The sequence below is a fragment of the Sparus aurata genome, chromosome 17 (assembly GCF_900880675.1).
Source record: "Sparus aurata chromosome 17, fSpaAur1.1, whole genome shotgun sequence".
NCBI classification, from domain to species: Eukaryota; Metazoa; Chordata; class Actinopteri; order Spariformes; family Sparidae; genus Sparus; species Sparus aurata.
In genome coordinates this window covers 11,580,550-11,601,089 of record NC_044203.1, presented here as the reverse complement: position 1 = coordinate 11,601,089, position 20,540 = coordinate 11,580,550, and the positions used below count along the sequence as shown (strand labels likewise).

Below are 20,540 nucleotides of genomic sequence, written 5' to 3'. Positions count from 1 at the left end.
GTCTACTGGTTTTAGGTGATATAAACTATCATATGAAGGTTAAACTTTCAGACAAAACACCACACAATCATCTCTGTATAGTGTAATATGTGTGTCTGTTCATATGTTCTGCTGTAGATGGAAACTTCACTGTGGCCTCAGTGGTTGGTAAGATCCCTGCAGGCAGGTCAGTGGTGTTTTACTGAACTCATTTCATTGTGAATGGTGTTCATGTCTATCAACCCAACTCTGACAAGTTGTGTCCACCACAAATGTTGTACATGTTTAATGTTACAAATTTCTTCAGGAAATTGAAACCAAACTAATATTTCTATGAATTGTGTGTTGATGATATCAATGCTGAGTTTGTGAGAGGCTGGAGTATCGAAGAAGTTGGAGAATTATGTGAAAGCCACATTGCAGAAAATTAATTCATACACCAATACTTGTTATAGTAAAACTGTTGCCCTTTATTGATTTTACACTTTCAATTAAAAGGTTTAACAACATATTAGGATGGCACATCAGTGAGCACACATTCTCTGCTGCATGACCAAATCCAGAAACATCCTCACATATTTACAACCACAAAAGGAGTGCAATATTGAAATTGCTTTAAGGGTAAAAGTATTCAGTGGTTGTTGTGTGAATTCCAGACTGCAGCAGGAATCCTCAGAACCTGCAGCAGACACCACATCCTCTCATGTTAGGACAGCAACCGCAACAAAACTTACAGCCAGCGGGGCTGCGCTTGTGTCTGTTGTTATACGGCATCTGTGAGAAAGAGAAAAGACATGAGCAAGGTGTTCATCTCCAGCATCATCTCTCACTCTGTTCACTCTCTCCTTCTCAGTGTATTTGTCTCAGCTCATTCAGTTGATTGAACAAACCTTCCAGGACTCCTCTGACATCTCTTCATGTGCAGCAACTGAACCATCATTGCTCATTGGCTCCTCCAGCTCTTGCACCTGTCGACGAATTGTGCATGTTTACATCAGGAGCCGCATTTCAGCTTTTAGACAAAACATATACAGCTAATAAGTAAATGAAATGACTGAAGTGAAGTTCTTACCTCAGTGAATGGGACAGCAGAGCTCTCCTGAAGGCAAATAAATGTGAGCACGATGGCCACTGCAACGGCAACACTGAATGTCTTCATCTTAGGAGGCTTCCACTGCTTCAACTTGTTCAGTCCTTTGATTCTTTTGGTGACTCTCGTCAGCTCCTTTCACTTCTTATCCTGTCTGATGGTTGACTTTGTAAAGTGTGCTGGTATTTATAGTCACTTGGACCACTGTTGCCTCATCACTGACAGCACCTACAGTACAGCAGCTGCCTCCAGGCACAGGCTTGCATCACTCTCTGAGGGATGCTGGGAATGAGAATGGGAAACTCCTCAACAGTGGGAATTCTCAGTTTTTGTCTGTTCCACATATCAATATAGAACATTTCACCATGTATTAGTTTGTTTGAGAGTACAGTTCTATCAGAGTGTATGTTTATACTTTTTCTGTACTTGCATCAAGGTTTCAGTTACATTCAATGAAGAACACACATAATGTATGATATTTAATCACAACAAATTAATCAAATGCTTTAATTTGTTGAAAATGTTACCAACTGATATATCAATCTCATATAAACATGCTGAATCAGTGAGCTTCGTGTCTTGGCATTTGTTGTTGGTTGTTAGCAGAACTTTTTTTTTAAACACTTTGGATTATATATAAATTACAGTGACATTATCATGATCTCGATTGTCAACAAAACAACTTTTCAGACAACTAACAGTAAAGATGAAGTAATCACTGTGCAGTTACTGTAACAGAGTAAAGTCAGACCTTGAACCCGTCCAACTATCTTGCAAAATAACCTAAAACCCCCGATTCCTGTCACACCTGCAGCAGCTGAGGGATCCACATCTGTTTGAAAATACAGCAGACTCTGTATGAAAAATAAAATAGAAATAAAAAATACAGACTGTCTTAATTTCACAGTGCATCACCTTCAGTATCTCTGAAATCTACAATTTTAATTTCTGTATTGTATCAAGGCAGAAAGAAGTGTCATTTTGTTCCAGGGAAAATTTCTAAATGTGTAGTTAAATTATTTCCACCAGCTTTGTGTTGCTACAACTTCAGCAGCAGATGCAAATGAACAGTGTTTAATCACCTCTCCACCCTGAGACCCTCGCTTATTTACCAGCAAAAACCTGCCAGAACGTGTCATCTGGCAGCTGCACAGCTTGTTGTTCTGCACTTCATAAGCCTGCATCCAAGGACACAAGGAGGGTCGTCGGACTTGTACTGCTAAGCTACCATACGCTAAAAGAATGAGACAGATAAGCACTGGAGGGACTATTGTGTAAACTGTAAAACAAGGCAGTGCTGATTAAATATGAACGATTCTATTTCACAGGGTTCACAAGCCCCTAATGACAGAAAAAACAGCAAGGAAGTTCACGTCGCCCGGATTGGCTTCACCGGGGCCCCACCCTGGAACCAGGCCTGGGGTTGGGGCTCGCAGGCGAGCGCCTGGTGGCCGGGTCTTTGCCCACGGGACCCGACCGGGCGCAGCCCGAACGAGCAGCGTGGGCCCGCCCTCCCCTGGGCTCACCACTCGCGGGAGGGTTCAGATGGGGCCGGTGCAGTGGGATATGGGTGGCAGTCGTGGCGGGGGCCCCGGCGACCCAATCCCCGGATGGTGACTCTAGCCATGGGGACATGGAATGTCACCTCGCTGGGGGGGAAAGAGCCTGAGCTGATGCGGAAGGTTGAGCGGTACCGGCTAGAAATAGTCGGGCTCACCTCCACACACAGTCTGGGCTCTGGAACCCAACTCCTTGAAATGGGCTGGACTCTCTTCTACTCTGGAGTTGCCCGCGGTGAGAGGCGGCGAGCTGGTATGGGCTTGCTTATAGCACCTCAGCTCAGCCGCCATGTGTTGGAGTTTTCCCCGCTTCCCTGCGCCTTCGGGTCAGGGATAGGACTCTCACCGTTGTCTCGGCTTAAGGGCCGAACAGCGGTGCAAAGTACCCGGCCTTCTTGGAGTCCCTGGGAGGGGTACTGGAGAGTGCTCCAACCGGGGACTGCGTTGTTCTACTGGGGGACTTCAACGCCCACGTGGGCAGTGACAGTGTTACCTGGAGGGGTGTGATTGGGAGGAACGGCCTCCCCGATCTGAACCCGAGTGGTGTTTTGTTACTGGACTTCTGTGCTAGTCACAGTTTGTCCATAACGAACACCATGTTCAAGCATAAGGGTGTCCATATGTGCACGTGGCATCAGGACAACCTAGACCGGAGGTCAATGATCGACTTTGTGGTCGTGTCATCTGGCCTCCAGCCGTATGTCTTGGACACTCGGGTAAAGAGAGGGGCTGAGCTGTCAACTGATCACCACCTGGTGGTGAGTTGGATCCGCTGGCGGGGGAGGAAGCTGGACAGACCTGGCAGACCCAAACGTGTTGTGAGGGTCTCCTGGGAACGTCTGGCGGAACCCTCTGTCAGGGAGATCTTTAACTCCCACCTCCGGGAGAGCTTTGACCAGATCCCGAGGGAGGCTGGGGACATTGAGTCTGAATGGACGATGTTCTCGACTTCCATTGTTGACGCGGCTGTCCGGAGCTGTGGCCGTAAGGTCTCTGGTGCCTGTCGCGGCGGCAATCCCCAAACCCGGTGGTGGACACCGGAAGTAAGGGTTGCTGTCAAGCTGAAGATGAAGTCCTACTGAGCCTGGCTGGCCTGGGGGACTCCTGAGGCAGCTGACGGGTACCGGCAGGCCAAGCGTGCAGCAGCACGGGCAGTCGCGGAAGCAAAAACTCGGGTCTGGGAAGAGTTCAGGGAGGCCATGGAGGAGGACTACCGGTCGGCCTCGAAGAAATTCTGGCAAACCATCCAGCGCCTCAGGAGGGGGAAGCAGACCTCCACCAACACTGTTTACAGTGGAGGTGGGGAGCTGTTGACCTCAACTGGGGACATCGTCGGGCAGTGGAAGGAATACTTCGAGGATCTCCTCAATCCCACTGTCACGCCTTCAATAGAGGAAGCAGAGGCTGGGGACTCAGAGGTTGACCCATCCATCACCCAAGCCGAAGTCACTGAGGTAGTCCAGAAGCTCCTCAGTGGCAAAGCACCGGGGGTGGATGAGATCCGCCCTGGGTAACTCAAGTCTCTGGATGTCGTGGGGCTGTCTTGGCTGACACGTCTCTGCAGCATCGCGTGGCAGTCGGGGACAGTGCCTCTGGACTGGCAGACCGGGGTGGTGGTCCCCCTACTTAAAAAGGGGGACCGGAGGGTGTGTTCCAACCATCGGGGGATCACACTCCTCAGCCTCCCTGGGAAAGTCTATTCCAGGGTGCTGGAGAGGAGAATTTGGCCGATAGTCGAACCTCGGATCCAGGAGGAACAATGCGGTTTTCGTCCTGGCCGTGGAACACTGGACCAGCTCTATACCCTCCGCAGGGTGCTTGAGGGTTCATGGGAGTTAGCCCAACCAGTCCACATGTGTTTTGTGGACTTGGAGAAAGCATTCGACCGTGTCCCTCGTGGCATTCTGTGGGAGGTGCTCCGGGAGTACGGGGTCGGAGGCCCTCTGTTAAGGGCTGTACGGTCCTTGTACGACCGGAGCAGGAGCTTGGTTCGCATTGCTGGCAGTAAGTCAGACCTGTTCCCAGTGCATGTTGGACTCCGGCAGGGCTGCCCTTTGTCACTGGTTCTGTTCATTATTTTTATGGACAGAATTTCTAGGCGCAGCCACGGGCCGGAAGGGATCTGGTTCGGGAGCCACTGGATCTCATATCTGCTTTTTGCGGATGATGTGGTCTTGTTGGCTCCTTCGAGCCGGGACCTCCAGCATGTCCTGGGGCGGTTTGCAGCCGAGTGTGAAGCGGCTGGGAAGAGAATCAGCACCTCCAAATCCGAGGCCATGGTTCTCGACCGGAAAAAGGTTGCTTGCTCCCTCCAGGTTGGGGATAGTTCCTGCCTCAAGTGGAGGAGTTTAAGTATCTTGGGGTCTTGTTCATGAGTGAGGGAATGATGGAGCGTGAGATTGACAGGCGGATCGGTGCAGAGGCCGCAGTAATGCGGTCGTTGTATCGGTCCGTCGTGGTGAAGACAGAGCTGAGCCGAAAGGCGAAGCTCTCGATTTACCAGTCAATCTACGTTCCTACCCTCACCTATGGCCATGAACTTTGGGTCATGACCAAAAGAATAAGATCCCGGATACAAGCAGCCGAAATGAGTTTCCTCCGCAGGGTGGCAGGGCGCTCCCTTAGAGATAGGGTGAAGAGCTCTGTCACCCGGGAGGAGCTCGGAGTAGAGCCGCTGCTCCTCCACATCGAGAGGAGCCAGCTGAGGTGGCTCGGGCATCTGTTTCGGATGCCCCTGGGACGCCTCCCTCGGGAGGTGTTCCTGGCATGTCCCGCCGGGAGGAGACCCCGAGGAAGACCCAGGACACGCTGGTGTGACTATGTCACACAGCTGGCCTGGGAACGCCTTGGGATCCTCCCGGAAGAGCTGGAGGCAGTGTCCGGGGAGAGGGAAGTCTGGGTGTCCCTGCTCAGGCAGCTGCCCCCGCGACCCGGCCCCGGATAAGCGGAAGAAAATGGATTCTATTTCTCTCCTAAAAGGTTTCTATATATATATTTTATTGTACTGTTTAAATGTAACACAACAATATTTGTTACCAGCTGGCTGCTTTATTGTTTCCTGTCTCAGAACAGACTCCTAGACAACACTAACTAGGCCAGACTCACAGTTTGACACCTATTGGCGGTGGGAGTGTTTATCGGTCCGATGCGGTGCAGTGCATTCTGGTTGTTGTAGGTCTTTTATCTATGGAGATTCTCAGCAGCATCAACATACGGAGTGGGAAGATCAAGATGAAGTTGTGTCAGGTTGGCTTCTAATATTCTGAAGCTACATACTTGCAATGGAATTGATTTCAAACAGTAGCTAATTGCTGCAGCTAACTCATTGATACTTGCTTTATAAAATGTATTCAGGTTGTTACTGCCTGAAGCAGACCATGTTAAGTCATTTACCAGCATTATGAATGTTTTAGCATGATGTGTATATGGACTAATGAGACCTATAATGTTATGATTGATATGTGGAACAGACAAACAAACACTGAGAATTCCCACTGTTGAGGAATTTCCCATTCTCTTTCCCAGCATCCCTCAGAGAGTGATGCAAGCCTGTGCCTGGAAGCAGCTGCTGTACTGTAGCTGCTGTCAGTGATGAGGCAACAGTGGTCCAAGTGACTATAAATACCAGCACACTTTACAAAGTCAACCATCAGACAGGAGAAGAAGTGAAAGGAGCTGACGAGAGTCACCAAAAGAATCAAAGGACTGAACAAGTTGAAGCAGTGGAAGCCTCCTAAGATGAAGACATCCAGTGTTGCAGTTGCAGTGGCCGTCGTGCTCACCTTTATTTGCCTTCAGGAGAGCTCTGCTGTCCTATCAACTGAGGTTTCATTTGCTTATTAGCTGTAAATGTTTTGTCTAAATGCTGAAATGTGGCTCCTACTGTAAATGTGCACGATTCATTGACAGGTGCAAGAGCTGGAGGAGCCAATGAACAATGACGGTGCAGTTGCTGCATATGAAGAGATGTCAGAGGAGTCCTGGAAGGTTTGTTCAATGAACTGAATGAACTGAGACAAATACACTGAGAAGGAGAGAGTGAACAGAGTGAGAGATGATGCTGGAGATGAACACCTTGCTCATGTCTTTTCTCTTCCTCACAGATGCCATATAACAACAGACACAAGCGCAGCCCCGCTGGCAGAAACAGCAGACGCAGGCGCTGTCGCTTTTGCTGCGGTTGCTGTCCTAACATGATTGGATGTGGTACCTGCTGCAAGTTCTGAGAATTCCTGCTCCAGCCTGGGATTCACACAACAACCACTTAATATTTATTTGATAGGATTTTTACTTTAAAAGCAGTTTTCCATCTTTCAGTTGTGGCTGTAAATATCTGAGGATGTTTTTGGATTTGGTCATGCGGCAGATAATGTGTGCTCACACTGTAGTAGCGTGTGTAGGTGATACAGTCGCATCAGTATGTGTCACAATAAACTTCAGTTTTACTCGTATATAAAGTGTGAACATGTTCTTTTAACTTTGTTATTTGTCTTAGAATAATCTGCTGTCAGTTGTCAGAGGTGACTTTTGTGTCAAATACATCTCCTTGGTTGGCGTTAACGTAACACATAAACCAAAACACCAAGTTTCAAGGGAGCACCGGCAGCTGCACCTACAGTGTGGATGTATCATCCTCATATTTCATGAAACACATTTGTATACTGAAGTGTATGATCATTAAGTTTAATTGTTCTACAGTGTAGGGAGAAAGTGTATTTCAACATATATATGTACACATATACAAATGTATATATGTATACATAAACTTTTTGTGCCATTTTCCAACTTTTACAACATTCTTTACACTTACTACGCTTAAATACTCTTAAATACACACGAGTGGAATCATTTTTTCACAGTTTATGGAAGAATAAATGTGATATGAATATGAACCCATAAAAGGATTATTTCCATGTTTTCTAAAAGTTTCCTTACATTAAGCCTGAACGACATTTGTGGTTGAAAAATATATTTTCACATTCAAAAATGTGTTACAGTTGTGTTGTTGAACATGAACACCATTCACAATGAAATGAGTTCAATTAAAACACAGCTGACCTGCCTGCAGGGATCTGACCAACCACTGAGGCCACACAAGTTGATGTCCTCAGTGTATCAGGAAGAAATATGGCCCTTAACAGACTCAAGTGCAGTTTATATCTACAACAGAAAATTACACATGGTGGGTTTAGTGCCAGGCACTAGATGATGTGGGCCGAGACTCTAACTGATATTTCGACTGTGCACACATGATTGTGGGTTGTTTTGACTGAATTTATTTTTTCTTTTATGTCACCTAAAACCATGTACAACAGGTAATGTAGTTTATTATATACATTGATTTCATGTTGGTACTGCTCCAAGTAGGTATGGAGGTTGTTTTCACACCAGCAGTTTGGTTCAGTGGGTCCAGATCAAGAGATACACATGATACACTGTTTCATTTAAGTTCTGGTTCCTGGTCCTGTTCACACTGACTTTTTAAAGACAACACTAGAGGGGAAAACCTGAAACTAAGCAGACCTAAAGTTAACTTGTTGGTTAGTTTGGCCATTGTCATTCTGCATCATCACAAATGGCTGTACAGTGATGATAATGATCAGCGTCATCATCATGATAATCCACATTTTCAACAAAACACCTATCTAGGCCTTGTCATTATACCAGTAGTATATAAACCAAATCACTGTGTGTACTTAAAAACAATTCTGAAAGTTATATCACAGAAATAGGGTATTTAAAACTTGGGTCGTCAGCTGTAGGCCTGTAATCCAACAGTCACACATGCTAGTGTTTACTGACACAGACCTGATATGAAGTGAGGGGGTTTGGTTATTGTGCAAGAAATTTGGGGGGACTGCACATCTGCGCAATAATCACATCTGCGGTCTAAAAGGCTAATAACAACCTAAAATGCTAATAAAGAGTTATTTCTTTTTGAGCTCTTTGTGACTCCAGAGAACACAACTACACAAATCAGAGGCACTATTTAAATGCTGTAAAAAATTCTGTCAGTCATCAGAGCTTTACTGCAGGACAACAATCGCAAAACTGTCCAATCAACCACAGTGGAACATTGCATCATTTTTCTTCTCTTGGTCTGGACCAAAGTAGCAGCCTGCAGGTGTGAAAACACTCTTAGTTACTGCCTGGAGACGTTATAGATTTTTATCAGTCAACACATCCACTGTTAAAACTAGTCCACTGGTTTTAGGTGATATAAACATCATACAAAGGTTAAACTTTCAGACAAAACACCACACAATCATCTGTGTATAGTGTAATATGTGTGTCTGTTCATATGTTCTGCTGTAGATGGAAACTGCACTGTGGCCTCAGTGGTTGGTAAGATCCCTGCAGGCAGGTCAGTGGTGTTTTACTGAACTCATTTCATTAGCCGTTTTTAGACAGAGCACCAAGCCGCCAATTTGCCCGTCCTTTTGGCAGCTTGCGCCGCGGTTTTAGACAGAGGGCGGCAAATTGGGGGTCTGTTGTGGTCCGCCGATTTTCTGCCTCGGAGGGTACACTTATTTCCACCTCGACTGCTATCTACAAACGAGGCGGAAATGTGCCGCCTCTGCGTGAGGTGTGCGGAGGTGTCAATGACCTGTACTGTTGTGCGACCCACAGCCGGGGAGTTTAAAACCAGGAAACAGCTGATCACAGCAGTCAGTCCTTCATTTCACCCGCAGACATTAAGATGAGCAACTGGACAGCCGCTGAGATCCAGGAGATGCTAGCGTCTCCTCTGTCTCTGTAGCTGTTTGGTTGTGTTAGCTTGTTGTTGTGTCCGAAAGCTAAGACTGGTTGCTACTTTCAAATTAAAAGCCCCCGGCTAAGAACCCAGTTCTAAACTCCAATGGGGTGCAATGTAAAGCCCTTTTTTTGAAGACAAATTCTATGTCACCGTTCACAGCCCAACTTCGAGCTTCACGTCACGTCACATGCTTACGCCTACCTCAGAGGCGGCTTTTGGAAAAGGAGGAATATTACGCCTCCGTTTTAGAAAGACAGGCCGGCACATTGCCGCCCTTACCTTGGAGCAAATGTGCCGCCTTTTCTATCTAAAAAGGGCTATTGTGAATGGTGTTCATGTTTATCAACACAACTCTGACAAGTTGTGTCCACCACAAATGTTGTACATGTTTACAGTTTTTGCCGAATGCTTAAACACTAAAAGTGGTTGCTATGCCCAAAGCATCACAACCTCTAACTTTGGTGACCATGCCCTAAACAAAAGCACCAAACCTGCAAACACAATATATGTTTTGCACTGTGTTTGAAATTCTCCAACACACTTCTTGCACAACACAACACACTGTTTTTTACATAAGACACATTGTTCAAAAAGGAAGACTCTTGCAATCATTGGGAAAACACGTCTATTTAAAATACAAAACACAACTAAAATCGGAAAAGCACACAGACTCACACACATGAAAACATTTCAAATCTAATTGTAGACCAATTTGTCTAATCCATAGCACTACAAATACACCTGATGTGAGCTCAGCTCCTTTGTGCCAACTTTGGAAACATGGAGGCAGAAAGAGAAAGAGCGAGAGTAAGAGCAGCAGCAGGACGAGGAAGAGGACGAAGAAGGGGAGCAGGCAACAGTGACACTGCATCACCACTCCATCCTCGGTCCCTACAACACAGCCCTCATTATTCGCTTTCTGGACACACATCATGACATAGAAGTTGAACTTGCCACAATACACCCCATTTTTGAATCCAATTGAGGAGTTATTTTCAGCATGGCGCTGGAAAGTTTATGTCCATCAGCCAAAAGGCCCACTACCCACTTCAGGTGAGGTCCATACAGGGTTGAATACGGCATGCAAGGCGATATTTCCCCTGTTGCTTCTCAAGGGAGGACATTGCCTGTGATGTGGATGAGGTGATGTGGCCAAATGCCAACAGGAGACAGGATCCATAGCCTAAACATCTTCCAATAGTTCCCTTACAACACTATGTTTTGTAGAAAATTCTAGTTGTACCATGTCTTTGTGTTTGTTTTTTTTTTCTTTATCTTTGCAAAAACATGAAAAAAAATTGTAAATTCTGAAGCATTTCCATTTTGTTTTCATGTGTCTAGATCAACTGTAGTGGATCAATCTTTCACAAAAAAAAAAAAAAAAGATCTGGATGAGACTTTTAAAGTCAAAAACCATCCAAAATACTGAATACAGCTGTGTTTTGCATAAAGCACATCTGTGTGTTGTTGCTGCTAGGAAAGCGTCATTCAAAGGTGCATGTGTTTAACGTTTTGATGCTAAAAACAGTTTTTAAATGGGATTGTTAGGTTTTGTTTCAAGAGTTTCATTTTGCCGTATAAGTTAGGAGTTTATCTCCATGTGCTGTATCTTACTCGACCTGTGTGTTAAGTTATAACACAGTGAGCCAAAGTCTGCAACATGTGTGTAAGCATTCGGCAAAAACTGTAATTTTACAAATTTCTTCAGGAAACTGAAACCAAACTAATACTTCTATGAATTGTCTGTTAATGATATCAATGCTGAGTTTTTGAGAGGCTGGAGTATCAAAGAAGTTGGAGAATTATGTGGAAGCCACATTGCAGAAAATGAATTCATACACCAATACTTGTTATAGTAAAACTGTTGCCCTTTATTGATTTTACACTTTCAGTTAAAAGGTTTAACAACATATTAGGATGGCACATCAGTGAGCACACATTCTCTGCTGCATGACCAAATCCAGAAACATCCTCACATATTTACAACCACAAAAGGAGTGCAATATTGAAATTGCTTTAAGAGTAAAAGTATTTAGTGGTTGTTGTGTGAATCCCAGGCTGCAGCAGGAATCCTCAGAACCTGCAGCAGAGACCACATCCTCTCATGTTAGGACAGCAACCACAGCAAAACTTACAGCCAGCGGGGCTGCGCTTGTGTCTGTTGTTATACGGCATCTGTGAGAAAGAGAAAAGACATGAACAAGGTGTTCATCTCCAGCATCATCTCTCTCCTTCTCAGTGTATTTGTTTCAGCTCATTCAGTTGATTGAACAAACCTTCCAGGACTCCTCTGACATCTCTTCATGTGCAGCAGCTGCACCATCATTGCTCATTGGCTCCTCCAGCTCTTGCACCTGTCGACGAATTGTATACATTTACATCAGGAGCCACATTTCAGCTTTTAGACAAAACATATACAGCTAATAAGTAAATGAAATGACTGAAGTCAAGTTCTTACCTCAGTGGATGGGACAGCAGAGCTCTCCTGAAGGCAAATAAAGGTGAGCACGACGGCCACTGCAACTGCAACACTGAATCTCTTCATCTTAGGAGGCTTCCACTGCTTCAACTTGTTCAGTCCTTTGATTCTTTTGGTGACTCTCGTCAGCTCCTTTCACTTCTTCTCCTGTCTGATGGTTGACTTTGTAAAGTGTGCTGGTATTTATAGTCACTTGGACCACTGTTGCCTCATCACTGACAGCACCTACAGTACAGCAGCTGCTTCCAGGCACAGGCTTACATCACTCTCTGAGGGATGCTGGGAATGAGAATGGGAAACTCCTCAACAGTGGGAATTCTCAGTTTTTGTCTGTTCCACATATCAATATAGAACATTTGACCATGTATTAGTTTGTTTGAGAGTACAGTTCTATCAGAGCGTATGTTTATACATTTTCTGTACTTGCATCAAGGTTTCAGTTACATTCAATGAAGAACACACATAACGTATGATATTTAATCACATCAAATTAATCAAATGCTTTAATTTCTTGAAAATGTTACCAACTGATATATCAATCTCATGTAAACATGCTGAATCAGTGAGCCTCGTGTCTTGGCATTTGTTGTTGGTTGTTAGCAGAACTGTCATATAAAAAAAAAAAAATTAAACACTTTGGATCATATATAAACTACAGTGACATTATAATGATCTCGATTGTCAACAAAACAACTTTTCAGACAACTAACAGTAAAGATGAAGTAATCACTGTGCAGTTACTGTAACAGAGTAAAGTCCGACCTTGAAGCCGTCCAACTATCTTGCGAAACAACCTAAAACCCCCGATTCCTGTCACACCTGCAGCAGCTGAGGGATCCACATCTGTTTCAATATACAGCAGAGTCCGTATAAAAAAAAAAAAAAAAAAAAAAAATACAGATTGTTTTAATGTCACAGTGCATCACCTTCAGTATCTCTGAAATCTACAATTTTAATATATGTATTGTATCAAGGCAGAAAGAAGTGTCATTTTGTTCCAGGGAAAATCTCTAAATGTTTAGTTAAATAATTTCAACCAGCTTTGTGTCACTACAACTTCAGCAGCGGATGCAAATGAACAGTGTTTAATCACCTCTCCACCCTGAGACCCTCGCTTATTTACCAGCAAAAACCTGCCAGAACGTGTCATCTGGCAGCTGCACGGCTTGTTGTTCTCCACTTTATAAGGAAACAAGGAGGGTCGTCGGACCTGGACTGTTTAGCTACCATACGCTAAAAGAATGAGACAGATCAGCACTGGAGGGACTATTGTGTGAACTGTAAAACAAGGCAGTGCTCATTAAACATGAACAATTCTATTTCTCTCCTAAAAGGTTTCTATATATATTTTACTGTACTGTTTAAATGTAACACAACAATATTTGTTACCAGCTGGCTGCTTCATTGTTTCCTGTCTCAGAACAGACTCCTAGACAACACTAACTGTGCCAAACTCACAGTTTGACACCTATCGGCGGTGGGAGTGTTTATCGGTCCGATGCGGTGCAGTGCATTCTGGTTGTTGTAGGTCTTTTATCGATGGAGCTCTCAGCAGCATCAACATACAGAGCAGGAGGATCAAGATAAAGTTGTGTCAGGTTGGCGTTAAATTGTAGTCTTCTAATATTCTGAAGCTACATGCTTGCAATGGAATTGATTTCAAACAGTAGCTAATTGCTGCAGCTAACTCATTGATACTTGCTTTATAAAATGTATTCAGGTTGTTACTGCCTGAAGCAGACCATTTTAAGTCATTTACAAGCATTATAATTGTTTTAGCATGATGTGTATTTAGACTAATGAGACCTATAAATGTTAATGATTGATACGTGGAACAGACAAACAAAAACTGAGAATTCCCACTGTTAAGGAGTTTCCCATTCTCATCCTCAGCATCCCTCAGAGAGTGATGTAAGCCTGTGCCTGGAGGCAGCTGCTGTACTGTAGGTGCTGTCAGTGATGAGGCAACAGTGGTCCAAGTGACTATAAATACCAGCACACTTTACAAAGTCAACCATCAGACAGGAGAAGAAGTGAAAGGAGCTGACGAGAGTCACCAAAAGAGTCAAAGGACTGAACAAGTTGAAGCAGTGGAAGCCTCCTAAGATGAAGACATCCAGTGTTGCAGTTGCAGTGGCCGTCGTGCTCACCTTTATTTGCCTTCAGGAGAGCTCTGCTGTCTCATTCACTGAGGTAAGAACTTGACTTCAATCATTTCATTTGCTTATTAGCTGTAAATGTTTTGTCTTAATGCTGAAATGTTGCTCCTGATGTAAATGTGCACTATCCATTGACAGGTGCAAGACCTGGAGGAGCCAATGAGCAGTGATGTTGCAGTTGCTGCATATGAAGAGATGTCAGAGGAGTCCTGGAAGGTTTGTTAAATCAACTTAATTAGCTGAGACAAATACACTGAGAAGGAGAGAGAGTGAACAGAGTGAGAGATGATGCTGGAGATGAACACCTTGCTCATGTCTTTTCTCTTCCTCACAGATGCCGTATAACAACAGACACAAGCGCAGCCCTGCTGGCAAAAACAGCCGACGCAGGCGCTGTCGCTTTTGCTGCGGTTGCTGTCCTAACATGATTGGATGTGGTACCTGCTGCAAGTTCTGAGGATTCCTGCTCCAGCCTGGGATTCACACAACAACTACTGAATATTAATTTGATAGGATTTTTACTTTAAAAGCAGTGTTCAATCTTTCAATTGTGGCAGTAAATATCTGAGGATGTAATATCTGGATTTGGTCATGCGGCGGAGAATGTGTGCTCACTGATCGACTGTATCACCAACACACGCTACTACAGTGTATTGTCACAATAAACTTCAGTTTTACTCGTATATAAAGTGTGAACATGTTATTTTAATTTAGTTATTTGTCTTAGAATAATCTGCTGTCAGTTGTCAGAGGTGACTTTTGTGTCAAATACATCTCCTTGGTTGGCGTTAACATCACACATAAACCAGAATACCAAGTTTCAAGGGAGCACCGGCAGCTGCACCCACAGTGTCACTGAAGGGTTCTGGAGATTTGGATTTATCATCCTCATATTTCATGAAACACATTTTTATACTGAAGTGTATGATTATTAAGTTTAATAGTTCTACAGTGTAGAGAGAAAGTGTATTTCAACATATATATGTACACATATACAAACGTATATGTGTATATATAAACTTTTTGTGTCATATTCCAACTTTCACAACATTCTTTACACTTACTACGCTTAAATACTCTTAAATACACACGAGTGGAATCATTTTTTCACAGTTTATGGAAGAATAAGTGTGATATGAATATGAACCCATAAAAGGATTATTTCCATGTTTTCTAAAAGTTTCCTGACATTAAGCCTGAATGACATTTGTCGTTGAAAAATATATTTTCACATTCAAAAATATGTTACAGTTGTGTTGTTGAACATGAACACCATTCACAATGAAATGAGTTCAATTAAAACACCGCTGACCTGCCTGCAGGGATCTGACCAACCACTGAGGCCACACAAGTTGACGTCCTCAGTGTATCAGGAGGAAATATGGCCCTTTAACAGAGTCAAGTGCAGTTTATATCTACAACAGAAAATTACACATGGTGGGTTTAGTGCCAGTCACTAGATGATGTGGGCCGAGACTCTAACTGATATTTCGACTGTGCAGACATGATTGTGCGTTGTTTTGACTGACTTTTTTTTTTTCTTTTATGTCACCTAAAACCATGTACAACAGGAAATGTAGTATATTATATACATTGATTTCATGTTGGTACTCCTCCAAGTAGGTATGGAGGTTGTTTTCACACCAGCAATTTGGTTCATTGGTTCCAGATCAGGAGATAAACATGATACATTGTTTCATTTAAGTTCTGGTTCCTGGTCCTGTTCACACTGTCTTTTTAAAGACAACACTAGAGGAGAAAACCTGAAGCTAAGCAGACCTAAAGTTAACTTGTTGGTTAGTTTGGCCATTGTCATTCTGCATCATCACAAATAACTGTACAGTGATGATAATGATCAGCGTCATCATCATAATTATCCACTTTTTCAACAAAACACCTATCTAGGCCTTGTCATTTTACCGGTAGTTTATAAACCTAATCACTGTGTGCAGTTAACACTGATAAAGCCAGGAGCCATTTGAATTAGTACTTCTTCTAATTCTTCTTCCACTGATGGGGAAGAAGTCCTCTAGTTTTACCCCAACTAATGAACTGTTTGTTGCTCAGGCTAATGTCAGCCCAACAGTCTGCTATTTTCTACTCTAATAGTTAAAGCTGTACTTAAAAACAATTCTGAAAGTTATATTACAGAAATGGGGTATTCAAAACTTGGGTCGTCAGCTGTAGGCCTGTAATCCAACAGTCAATCATGCTACTGTTTACTGACACAGACCTGATATGAAGTGAGGGGGTTTTGGTTGTTGTGCAAGAAATTTGGGGAGACTGAAGTGACTGAATGAAGAACAAATCCAGATGTCCCCTGACTTTATCAGTGTTAACTGCGCGCAACTTCATTTTATCTGCCTGTTGTTTCAATATTCAGTCATGGACAATCTCAAGGTGTTTAAATGACGATGAAATAAACATTAAATATACTCATCAAAAGACCTAGTTAGGTGCTTTTGTTGAAAATGTGGATTATTATAATCATGGTACAAGAATTCATGTCACAGTGTTTAAAGAGCTTATATATGACTCAGATCTATGAACAGTTACAAATGCTAAGAAATCATGATTTTATTACAATAATGCTCAATAAGCACATCTGCGGTCTAAAAGTCTAATAACAACCTAAAATGCTAATAAAGAGTTATTTCTTCATGAGCTCTTTGTGACTCCAGAGAACACAACTACACAAATCAGAGGCACTATTTAAATGCTGTAAAAACTTCAGTTAGTCATCAGAGCTTTACTGCAGGATAACAATCGCAAAACTGTCCAATCAACCACAGTGGAACATTGCATCATTTTTCTTCTCTTGGTCTGGACCAAAGTAGCAGCCTGCAGGTGTGAAAACACTCTTAGTTACTGCCTGGAGACGTTAAAGATTTCTATCAGTCAACACATCCACTGTTAAAACTAGTCTACTGGTTTTAGGTGATATAAACTGTTATACAAAGATTAGACTTTCAGACAAAACACCACACAATCATCTGTGTATAGTGTAATATATGTGTCTGTTAATGTGTTCTGCTGTAGATGGAAACTGCACTGTGGCCTCAGTGGTTGGTAAGATCCCTGCAGGCAGGTCAGTGGTGTTTTACTGAACTCATTTCATTGTGAATGGTGTTCATGTTTATCAACCCAACTCTGACAAGTTGTGTCCACCACAAATGTTGTACATCTTTAATGTTACAGATTTCTTCAGGAAATTGAAACCAAACTAATATTTCTATGAATTGTGTGTTAATGATATCAATGCTGAGTTTTTGAGAGGCTGGAGTATCGAAGAAGTTGGAGAATTATGTGAAAGCCACATTGCAGAAAATTAATTAATACACCAATACATGTTATAGTAAAACTGTTGCCCTTTATTGATTTGACACTTTCAGTTAAAAAGGTTTAACAACATATTAGGATGGCACATCAGTGAGCACACATTCTCTGCTGCATGACCAAATCCAGAAACATCCTCACATATATACAACCACTATTGTAAGATGGAAAACTGTTTTTAGGTAAAAAAAATTGTAACAAATAAATATTCAGTGGTTGTTGTGTGAATCCCAGGCTGGAGCAGGAATCTTCAGAACTTGCAGCAGGTACCACATCCACTCATGTCAGGAGGACAGCAATCGCAGCAAAAGCGACAGCGCCTGCGTCTGTTTTTTCTGCGAGCAGGGCTGCGCTTGTGTCTGTTGCTATACGGCATCTGTGAGAAAGAGAAAAGACATGAGCAAGGTGTTCGTCTTCAGCATCATCTCTCACTCTGTTCACTCTCTCCTTCTCAGTGTATTTGTCTCAGCTCATTCAGTTCATTGAACAAACCTTCCAGGCGTCCTCTGACATCTCCTCATATGCAGCAACTGCAACGTCACTGCTCATTGGCTCCTCCAGCTCTTGCACCTGTCGATGAATCATGCACATTTACATCAGGAGCCACATTTCAGCTTTCAGACAAAATATTTAAAGCTAATAAGCAAATGAAATGACTGAAGGGCAGTACTTACCTCAGTGGATGAGACAGCAGAGCTCTCCTGAAGGCAAATAAAGGTGAGCACGACGGCCACTGCAACTGCAACACTGAATGTCTTCATCTTAGGAGGCTTCCACTGCTTCAACTTGTTCAGTCCTTTGATTCTTTTGGTGACTCTCGACAGCTCCTTTCACTTCTTCTCCTGTCTGATGGTTGACTTTGTAAAGTGTGCTGGTATTTATAGTCACTTGGACCACTGTTGCCTCATCACTGACAGCACCTACAGTACAGCAGCTGCCTCCAGGCACAGGCTTGCATCACTCTCTGCGGGATGCTGGGAATGAGAATGGGGAACTCCTCAACAGTGGGAATTCTCAGGTTTTGTTCATCTGTTCCACATATCAATCAATAATAATTTTACCTCTTACTGATTTGCTCAGAAATATAGTATTATAATGAAGAAGAATACTTTCATATTTATTTTATATTACCAACAAAGTTTTAATTACAAACAACAGATAACACACACACATAACAATCAATATTTTAATAACAGCAGATTTGTTTCTGGATAACTTTAATGTACTAATATTACAGATGTCATAACATATCAATTGTTGATGGAGCAATGCCACATACACAGCATGCTGAAAAATGAACAACGCTTTTGCACGAATAAAGGTAAAGAAACAACATCATAATAAAGTAAAGGTTTGTTGACACTAGTGTGATTTCTGTTATTGCGCAAAATATTTGAAAAGACTCAAATGGCCTTTGACCTTTTCACTGTTAACTGCACACAGTGATCACTACATTTTGTACTCTGTTGTTGAATATGTTTTTTACACTATTGGATGGTCTCATGATATTTAATTTTACATTGAAAAATATGCAAATGATAATAAACAGGTGTTGCTGACAATTCAAGATTATTATACATTCACGGTCATCGGGAGTGTTTAAACTGTGTTGAATTATTCTTTCAGCAATCAACAACAGCTGCCATGATGTGAGGGTTACTATTTCAGGACGTGTACATGGTAACATAGTCCAGGACATCAGTAACACTATTGCAGATTCATCATAACAAAATAAAAGCATTTGCAAAATTTGCTGTTACTTTAATATTGAGAGGCAAAATATTATTGACTGATATGTGGAACACATGAACAAACACTGAGAATTCCCACTGTTGAGGAATTCCCCATTCTCATTCCCAGCATCCCTCAGAGAGTGATGTAAGCCTGTGCCTGGAGGCAGCTGCTGTACTGTAGGTGCTGTCAGTGATGAGGCAACAGTGGTCCAAGTGACTATAAATACCAGCACACTTCACAAAGTCAACCATCAGACAGGAGAAGAAGTGAAAGGAGCTGACGAGAGTCACCAAAAGAATCAAAGGACTGAACAAGTTGAAGCAGTGGAAGCCTCCTAAGATGAAGACATTCAGTGTTGCAGTTGCAGTGGCCGTCGTGCTCACCTTTATTTGCCTTCAGGAGAGCTCTGCTGTCTCATTCACTGAGGTAAGAATTTGACTTCAGTCATTTCATTTGCTTATTAGCTGTACATGTTTTGTCTAAATGCTGAAATGTGGCTCCTGATGTAAATGTGCACGATTCATTGACAGGTGCAAGAGCTGGAGGAGCCAATGAGCAGTGAAGGTGCAGTTGCTGCATTTGAAGAGATGTCAGAGGAGTCCTGGAAGGTTTGTTCAATCAACTGAATGAGCTGAAACAAATACACTGAGATGGAGAGAGAGTGAACAGAGTGAGAGATGATGCTGGAGATGAACACCTTGCTCATGTCTTTTCTCTTTCTCACAGATGCCGTATAACAACAGACACAAGCGCAGCCCTGCTGGTAGAAACAGCAGACGCAGACGCTGTCGCTTTTGCTGCGGTTGCTGTCCTAACATGATTGGATGTGGTACCTGCTGCAAGTTCTGAGGATTCCTGCTCCAGCCTGGGATTCACACAACAACCACTGAATATTTATTTGATAGGATTCTTACGCTTAAAGCAATTTTGATATCATACTTCTTTGGGGTTGTAAATATCTGAGGATGTTTCTGGATTTGGTCATGCTGTAGATAATGTGTGCTCACTGATGTGACTGTATCATCCTCAAGAATCTTCATATACTAAACTATGTGATCAGTAAATTTGTGTTCTGTCGAGTGTTTTTGTCTGGACCCAAATGCAGGGAGAGCGGAGGCAGTAGTCTAGGTACAATAGAATTTATATCAAACTCAGAGGGTTCAGAAACACAACAGGGATACAATGTACACACCGTAAATAGAGGTATTATTGTGGTATGTGTTTGCATACAGTATATTGGTAACATGAAACCTGTATAATATTTGTCAAAAAAAGTGTTTTGACGAAAAATGAAAACAGCACTGACCTGTCTTCAGGGATCTTGCCAACCTCTGAGGCCACAGTGCAGTTTTCTCCAGGTGGGTTTTCTCCAGGCGGTAACTAACTGTATAGATTTCATGAAGCAAATATTAATAAGTCAGCCGCGGCAGTTAGCTGCTGTTCAAAA

The 20,540-nt window shown here is 42.9% G+C and overlaps 5 protein-coding genes across 5 annotated transcripts; 2 read left to right on the top strand and 3 right to left on the bottom strand.

Moving 5' to 3' along the window:
* Positions 1-424: 424 nt before the first annotated feature.
* Positions 425-1,236, bottom strand: LOC115567003 (hepcidin-like). Its single transcript, XM_030393119.1, has 3 exons — positions 1,052-1,236; positions 870-947; positions 425-753 (listed from the first exon to the last, which is right to left on the bottom strand). The coding sequence occupies exons 1-3, from the start codon at positions 1,136-1,138 to the stop codon at positions 652-654; spliced, it is 267 nt and encodes an 88-aa protein (XP_030248979.1). The 5' UTR covers positions 1,139-1,236; the 3' UTR covers positions 425-651.
* Positions 1,237-6,220: 4,984 nt separating this feature from the next.
* Positions 6,221-7,062, top strand: LOC115567000 (hepcidin-like). The gene is made up of 3 exons (XM_030393116.1): positions 6,221-6,453; positions 6,538-6,615; positions 6,732-7,062. Exons 1-3 carry the CDS (start codon positions 6,367-6,369, stop codon positions 6,852-6,854), a joined length of 288 nt encoding a protein of 95 aa, XP_030248976.1. The 5' UTR covers positions 6,221-6,366; the 3' UTR covers positions 6,855-7,062.
* Positions 7,063-11,231: 4,169 nt separating this feature from the next.
* On the bottom strand, positions 11,232-12,033 carry LOC115567005 (hepcidin-like). The gene is made up of 3 exons (XM_030393121.1): positions 11,844-12,033; positions 11,662-11,739; positions 11,232-11,560 (listed from the first exon to the last, which is right to left on the bottom strand). The coding sequence occupies exons 1-3, from the start codon at positions 11,928-11,930 to the stop codon at positions 11,459-11,461; spliced, it is 267 nt and encodes an 88-aa protein (XP_030248981.1). The 5' UTR covers positions 11,931-12,033; the 3' UTR covers positions 11,232-11,458.
* A 1,879-nt stretch (positions 12,034-13,912) lies between these two features.
* LOC115567194 (uncharacterized) lies at positions 13,913-20,157 on the top strand. Its single transcript, XM_030393545.1, has 6 exons — positions 13,913-14,057; positions 14,162-14,239; positions 14,358-14,477; positions 19,367-19,519; positions 19,624-19,701; positions 19,820-20,157. Exons 1-6 carry the CDS (start codon positions 13,971-13,973, stop codon positions 19,940-19,942), a joined length of 639 nt encoding a protein of 212 aa, XP_030249405.1. The 5' UTR covers positions 13,913-13,970; the 3' UTR covers positions 19,943-20,157.
* LOC115566998 (hepcidin-like) lies at positions 17,377-18,229 on the bottom strand. The gene is made up of 3 exons (XM_030393114.1): positions 18,034-18,229; positions 17,852-17,929; positions 17,377-17,735 (listed from the first exon to the last, which is right to left on the bottom strand). The coding sequence occupies exons 1-3, from the start codon at positions 18,118-18,120 to the stop codon at positions 17,610-17,612; spliced, it is 291 nt and encodes a 96-aa protein (XP_030248974.1). The 5' UTR covers positions 18,121-18,229; the 3' UTR covers positions 17,377-17,609.
* Positions 20,158-20,540: the final 383 nt, after the last annotated feature.

Bases quoted from the DNA above. Each gene is read 5' to 3' on its own strand.
- LOC115567003 (XM_030393119.1), bottom strand. From the start codon at position 1,138: ATGAAGACATTCAGTGTTGCCGTTGCAGTGGCCATCGTGCTCACATTT. The intron at 948-1,051 runs GTAAGAACTTCA...ATTCGTCGACAG, and splicing joins CTGCTGTCCCATTCACTGAG to GTGCAAGAGCTGGAGGAGCC. The intron at 754-869 runs GTTTGTTCAATC...TCTTTCTCACAG, and splicing joins TGTCAGAGGAGTCCTGGAAG to ATGCCGTATAACAACAGACA.
- LOC115567000 (XM_030393116.1), top strand. From the start codon at position 6,367: ATGAAGACATCCAGTGTTGCAGTTGCAGTGGCCGTCGTGCTCACCTTT. The intron at 6,454-6,537 runs GTTTCATTTGCT...ATTCATTGACAG, and splicing joins CTGCTGTCCTATCAACTGAG to GTGCAAGAGCTGGAGGAGCC. The intron at 6,616-6,731 runs GTTTGTTCAATG...TCTTCCTCACAG, and splicing joins TGTCAGAGGAGTCCTGGAAG to ATGCCATATAACAACAGACA.
- LOC115567005 (XM_030393121.1), bottom strand. From the start codon at position 11,930: ATGAAGAGATTCAGTGTTGCAGTTGCAGTGGCCGTCGTGCTCACCTTT. The intron at 11,740-11,843 runs GTAAGAACTTGA...ATTCGTCGACAG, and splicing joins CTGCTGTCCCATCCACTGAG to GTGCAAGAGCTGGAGGAGCC. The intron at 11,561-11,661 runs GTTTGTTCAATC...TCTTTCTCACAG, and splicing joins TGTCAGAGGAGTCCTGGAAG to ATGCCGTATAACAACAGACA.
- LOC115567194 (XM_030393545.1), top strand. From the start codon at position 13,971: ATGAAGACATCCAGTGTTGCAGTTGCAGTGGCCGTCGTGCTCACCTTT. The intron at 14,478-19,366 runs TGAGGATTCCTG...AAGAAGTGAAAG, and splicing joins GTGGTACCTGCTGCAAGTTC to GAGCTGACGAGAGTCACCAA. The intron at 19,702-19,819 runs GTTTGTTCAATC...TCTTTCTCACAG, and splicing joins TGTCAGAGGAGTCCTGGAAG to ATGCCGTATAACAACAGACA.
- LOC115566998 (XM_030393114.1), bottom strand. From the start codon at position 18,120: ATGAAGACATTCAGTGTTGCAGTTGCAGTGGCCGTCGTGCTCACCTTT. The intron at 17,930-18,033 runs GTAAGTACTGCC...ATTCATCGACAG, and splicing joins CTGCTGTCTCATCCACTGAG to GTGCAAGAGCTGGAGGAGCC. The intron at 17,736-17,851 runs GTTTGTTCAATG...TCTTTCTCACAG, and splicing joins TGTCAGAGGACGCCTGGAAG to ATGCCGTATAGCAACAGACA.